Source organism: Lemur catta, chromosome 10 (genome assembly GCF_020740605.2).
Source record: "Lemur catta isolate mLemCat1 chromosome 10, mLemCat1.pri, whole genome shotgun sequence".
NCBI lineage: Eukaryota > Metazoa > Chordata > Mammalia > Primates > Lemuridae > Lemur > Lemur catta.
Window position 1 is genome coordinate 4,228,018 of NC_059137.1, and position 6,000 is coordinate 4,234,017.

The 6,000-nt window shown below is 49.3% G+C and overlaps 1 protein-coding gene across 2 annotated transcripts in view; it reads right to left on the reverse strand.

The window, feature by feature from the left end:
• CFAP77 (cilia and flagella associated protein 77) overlaps positions 1-3,174 on the reverse strand; it is a 115,496-nt gene extending 112,322 nt beyond the window's left edge. The window contains exon 1 of one of the 2 annotated variants that reach the window (XM_045563688.1): positions 2,880-3,174. In XM_045563688.1, coding sequence (XP_045419644.1) covers positions 2,880-3,071 — 192 coding nt within the window. In that variant the 5' untranslated portion in view covers positions 3,072-3,174. Of the gene's footprint in view, positions 1-1,192; positions 1,358-2,879 lie in introns of those variants that run through there. The other variant, XM_045563689.1, reaches the window with a different exon arrangement.
• Between the last annotated feature and the right edge of the window lie 2,826 nt (positions 3,175-6,000).

The following is a 6,000-nucleotide window of genomic DNA, read 5'->3' on the forward strand; positions in this document are numbered from 1 at the left end:
TTTATCCTTTCCAGAGAGTCACATTTGAAGGAAAACTGGCTACCTACACATCACTTTATACAAGAGTAGAAGCTCTTTCTATTGGAAAATATTTACATCTTTTTGTGGCCTCATGAAACACCAACTTAATTCAATCATTCCCATTAAATAAGCAGTTGGTATGGTTTTAAATGAGGCAAATAGTTGTTGCGCATTTGTAGATAAAATACCTGCTTGGATGTCTGTGTTTTTCCCTTTTCACTTGGTTACTGTGGCATCTTGCAGACATGTTCTTGAATAACTGATGTGTCTATGTCCTGGTAAATTCCATAGGTGTGAAATACCAGTGTTGGGTTTGTTCAGTCAGTGTCTCTGCATTTTAAATGAAAAAATGCTGATGCTATTCACTCGAGAAAACAATCTGAGCAACAACCCCCCAACAGGGTGGAATAAATAACTATTTCTAAGGTGCCATATTCTTCCAGCATAGATGCACACCTGCAGGTTCAGGCTTAGACAAAACCAAAATACGCTTCAGTTCCAATCATCCTCCTAAAGACACCCCAGGCAGAGGGCACTCCCAAGCTCTGCCACACACAATGAGGAGGCACACACTAACCTAGGATCTGAAAATCCGATATGCCGCAAGGAAGAAATCCACAAACCAAGCTCAATAGAAATTTCTGTAACATTAAAAACATTTGTAAGGCTCCCCAATTTTAAATAATTTCAATTTTCTCCTTTTCTTTAAAACCAAAAACCTCTAAGTTTTTTCATAATTTAAATTTTCTTTAAAATATAGAAAGCTGTTTGGAGTGGTGAAAATGATGCTGGGCTGGGAGTCAGTGGATGTAGCTGCCAACGCAGGCTCCGCCAGGACCTTGAGCAAAAATGGCCTCAGAGCACTCATTTGCAAAGGGGGGTCTGGAAAAGGGAACAGCCACACTTCCTTTCCATGCTCAATTTCTCTGCCAATGTTTATTTAGGTCAGGTTTTGACCTATAAAATTATAAGATTTTCTAATCTTATAGGAGGTAGTAAATATTGAAATGTGGGCATAATCTTAACTGCTACAGAAAGTACCTTATGGCCCTTGAAGAACCCAGGAAGGCAAGTCAGGGGGAAAGGCTGCCCCCTGGCTGCCCCTGACAGAAGAGAACCCAGGGCTCCCTCCGATGCCCGGAGGCAGGTGCTGATGCTCCCGCGTGCTCACCTGGGGCCAGGGCAGGCCTGCTCTGCATCGCACTGGCTGAAGACAGAACCCCAGTCGTGTGTCAGTCATCTCCTGTATATTTTCCAACCCTAAACTTGGGTTCAGGAATCGGGGATTGAATTCATACTGGAAGCCGTTCAGCTAGTGCCACCCAGAGGCCAAATCTTGTCCTTCTTGATATGGCGCCGGGAGCAAAAGGAAAAAGAAAAGAGGGGGAAAATATACATATATATGTACACGTACTTCATTTGACACATGTATGTACATATATTATGCGTATACACATACACATGAGAGATGTAAAATTTACATGTATGTATAATGTATTCACTATATGCATATACATGTAGGTGTGTATATATCCATATATATTCCGTATATACACATATCGTTCAGGGTGGGCATCACACGCTAATTCACTACAGTGAATAAGTCCACAACGCCCTCACTTTATATTTAAGTAGGGAGAAGCTGGCCCACTAGTAACTACTTGAGCAAAAGCAATGACCTAACGTTAATGCAGCTAGTCAGAGGGGGTGGACGTAATTCTCTTCTCGATCCCAGAATAGCGAACCCCAACTGTCTGTCCCATCTGTCGGCTGAGAGTGGCTCTTCTCACCTAGAAGTCAGTCAAAGACCTTGTTCCACTTTGTGGGGCCCAAGAAGAGGCACATTAGGTGGACGGTGCAGAGGGTGAACAGCCGACTTCGCCCAGGTGCAGCCCCCTCCCTGCCTAGCAGTACCTCCCTCCTCTGCAAGAACACAGTTTGGGCAAGGCAAGAGGAGAGACTCAATGTTTGCCCAGGAACCACTGAACTGAGCGGATTCTAGCACAGTCTTAAGAAAGTCCAGGTGCTCTTTACCGAAAAACAAAAACAAACCACCATCCCTCCCTCTGGGCTCCAACACATAAATAACTGTTGCTGAATCCCAGGTTGCCACCTGCGCCGCCCACCTCCCCCACCTGGGAACCGAGCGCATTTTTAGGAGCGCACTGCCCTCCAGCGGCGCCAGGTAAACTAGCTGCAGGGCTCGCTCTGACCGCCCAGCCTCGGCGTGACTCCTGCGGCCCCAGGCGAGGTGTGGCGGTGCCAGCCAGCCTTGGGTTTCCCACCTCGCGGGGAACGAGACCCAGGTGAGGGAGCGCGTGTGCAGTAAAAGGGAAGGTGATCTAGCCAGAAGCCGCGGCTCCCTCGCTCATGCCGGCGGGGCCGCCCAGGTCAGAGACTTGCACTTTTTTTTCTCTTAGAGTCGTGATTTGAATAAGTAGCATAAATAGAGTACGATCGGGCGGAAATAAACTTCCAGGAGAGACGCAGAGCACTTGCTGCACACAAGTGGCTCAGGCGCGCAGGGGAAAGGGAAGCGGCGGCCTTCGCCCCGCGAGGGCTGGCAGTGAGGACACGGGCTGGGGTGCGTGCGACCTGTACCCCTGCGGGTTCACCCTGTGGGAACCCACAGCGGCCAGGGTCCCGCAGAAATAACCCTACTCGATCCTCCCAACCTGTCCCTTTAATAGGTGCCATCATCATATCCACTTCGAGGATGAGGAAACTGAGGCTCAGAGACGCGACGCGACCTGCCCCTGACCGCACCGGGGTCCGGGCCGGTCTGCGCGGGAGCCGGAGCTTCCCAGGCGGCTGGGCGGGGAGGCCGGGCGGGGCGGGCGGGCGCGCGGGCCGCTCACCTTGACGATGAGCGGGTTCTGAAACATGGAGTCCCGCACGACCCCCAGCCTCTCGTTCTCCATGCCCGGCCGGATGTCGGCCAGGGTCAGGGGCCGCCGCGGGGGCGGGCAGATCTGGCTGACCGTGCGGCGCACCGGCGGCTTCTTCTTCCATCGCGTGAGGTCCTGGCCGGAGCTCCTGGCCTCTGGCATCCTGGGGGTCGCCGGGGGGCCTGCCGGCTGCTGCGGCGCCCGCGCCTCCCCACGTCGGGCCGGCGAGGAGTTCCGCGGCACCCGCCGCTCGCCCCGGGCCGCACCACCGGGAACCAGGGGTGGGCCTCGGGTGCCGGGCCCCCTGCGGAGCAGGCCGCGTCACCTCGCCACGCCCCCTCGCTGCGAGGAGCCTCCAGACTATTCTAGATTAGCCCGGCTAGTTCTTCAGAGCGTCTTCTGGGCACCGCGCTGCGGATTGGGAGAGGAAAAAATGAAGACCATCCCCGGAGGAAGAATGGAACGGTCCGTCTCCTTGGCGACGGGACGCCAACAGAGCCAGGCTACGCTTGTCCTTTTCTTTCGGGAAGCTATTGGTGGCCACCAATGTGGACCTGTTTAGAGTTTTCTTGAGTCGACGTAGGGAATTGCCACTGAGTTTTGTTAAAAGTGACGGGGCTTTAAGAGGGCCATTGATAATTGACTTCCAAGTCAAAGATACCATCCTTCCACCCACCGTACTCCACTCATGGCCCCTCCCCGCCTCTGTTCCCTGCACTTAATATGCGTTTCCGAGATATAGCGCTAAATTCTTCATGGTGAAATAGAAATCCGCATTCCAAGCCTGATATAGCTGCTAGCCCACTGGGCGGTCTCTGAGCTAGTCACCCTCCTGGATCCTCGGGATATTTTTCTGTGAGATGGGTGGGGAGGTAAGTCTAGAGTTGGATTAGATCAATGGTACTCAAGTTTGTGCAATGGAATGGAGGGAAATTGAAAAACACATATTCACAGGACCTAGACTCACTGAATCAGAATATCTGGAAATGGCATCTGGACTCTGCATTTTTTTCAGTCTGCTTACCACCCTCTCCACCACCAATTTTTTTATTTTGAAAAACTTCAAACCCACAGAAAAGTTGAAAGGTGAAAGAAGGGTACCATGAAAACCCATTCACCTAGATTCACCAGTCTTTAGCACTGCTGTATTTGCTTTCTGTGAGTTTATGAGCATGTACGCGCGCACGCGCACACACACACACACACACACACACACACCAGAATCATTTGAAAATATCTGTAAACATATCATATTTAAGCCTAGTACTTCATTATGTATCAAGGACATTCTCATGCATAACTCATTGTCATGCATGACTACAATGTCATTATCATGCTGGGTGATTTTAATGTGATACAACAATATTATCTAATATGCAATCCATATGCAAAGTTGAAAATCTGTATTTAAAAAAAATCTTCCCAGGTGACTGGTGCAGTGTTTTCGAAATGATGATCTCTAATCTCTTATCTAGTTCTGGCCTTCTGTGGGTTCCTTCATGCATCCCTATCATCTTCATTAAACATGAAAATATCCTCTTGCACAAGGTAAGGGAGTTCACTATAGAACAAGTTAGACTGATGACAAACCTGGACCTCAAGGCCTTACATATCAACAGTGGACAATACTAACACCACCTTTACAGAGCCAACCAGAGTTCCAACTGTTCATCTAAGACCTGGAACAGCCCTTGTGTGGCAAAGCGTGTGCATATGTGCACTCATTGTCTCCAGTCTGTTTCCCTTCCAGACTTTCACAGAAGTATAGGTGGAGCACTTTTAAAACAAAGCCACTTGAGGGCTGGGTGTGGTGGCTCATGCTTGTAATCCCAGCACTTTGGGCACCGAAGACAGGAGGATGCTTGAGGCCAGGAGTTCCAGACCAGCCTGAGCAATATAGTAAGATCTCATCATGGTGGCACGTGCCTGTAGTCCCAGCTACTTGGGAGGCTGAGGCAGGAGGATCACTTGAGCCTAGGAGTTTTAGGCTGCAGTGAGCTATGACCATACCACTGCACTCCAGCCTGGGTGACAAAGCAAGACCCTATCTCTGGAAATAAATAAACAAACAAACAAACAAATACATAAAAGCCACTTGGCAGCTTACACAGAGGAAGTCAGAGTTGTGCAGTGAGGGGCAGGATATCAGAGTAGTGGAAAGAGCACGGGTTTGAATTCTGGCTGGACCATTTAAGACACCTTGGACAAGTTACCGTAGACCCCAGTTTTTTTATCCACAGGTGGGGCTAATAATATCTCATAAAGATACCTAAAATATAAGGTGGGTTATTATAGGATTAAATGAGAAAACGTGTTGCCTGCATGATTATGTTTATTATCCAAAAAGTCTAAAAGTCTGGGCAGTAGATATAATGTCCTCAACTTGATGATCTTGTTAAAACTTCACTTTTAATCATAATATAAATCTCTTCAGGACCGTTGAAATGGGAGGACTGGGATCGATCTCCGAGGCTCCTTCTAGCTCTAACCTTTCAAGACTTCATCCAAGCTTCATGTCCATCAGACTCTGCACCAGTTAGCCCCTGCCTACCTCCGTCTTCATCTCCCACCACTCTCCCTTCATTTATTGTGCTCCAGCTCTGGCCTTCTTTCAGTTCCCCAGCAACCAAGTTCAGGGCTCCTGCACTTGCTTCCAGCCTGGAACACTCTTGCGCCTACATTTTTGCCTGCCCTTTTCATTTAGACCTCAGCTCAAAGGTCACTCCTCAAAGAGCCTCCCCTTCTACCTAAAGTAGCACCCCCTGTGCCCAGTCACTCTCCATCACATTACCCTATTTTATTTTCCTTATAGGATAGCCTAAATTATCTTGGATTATTTGTTTATCTGTCTTCCTAGGTTGTTCACTCCTGGACCATAGATGGAGCTCAGAAAAACGTGAATAAATTGAATGCATGCATGAATTAGTACGTCACACGCTCGACCCCCCTTTACCCCCAAAGACCACAGGAACAAACCGGGCAGGCCATTATGCCTGCGATAAGGTCGGGAGGCAGCCGTGTTGCTATGGCAGCGTGACGCCGAGGGGGCCGGAAGCGACGCATGATTACTTCCGCTTCCATAACGGCAGTA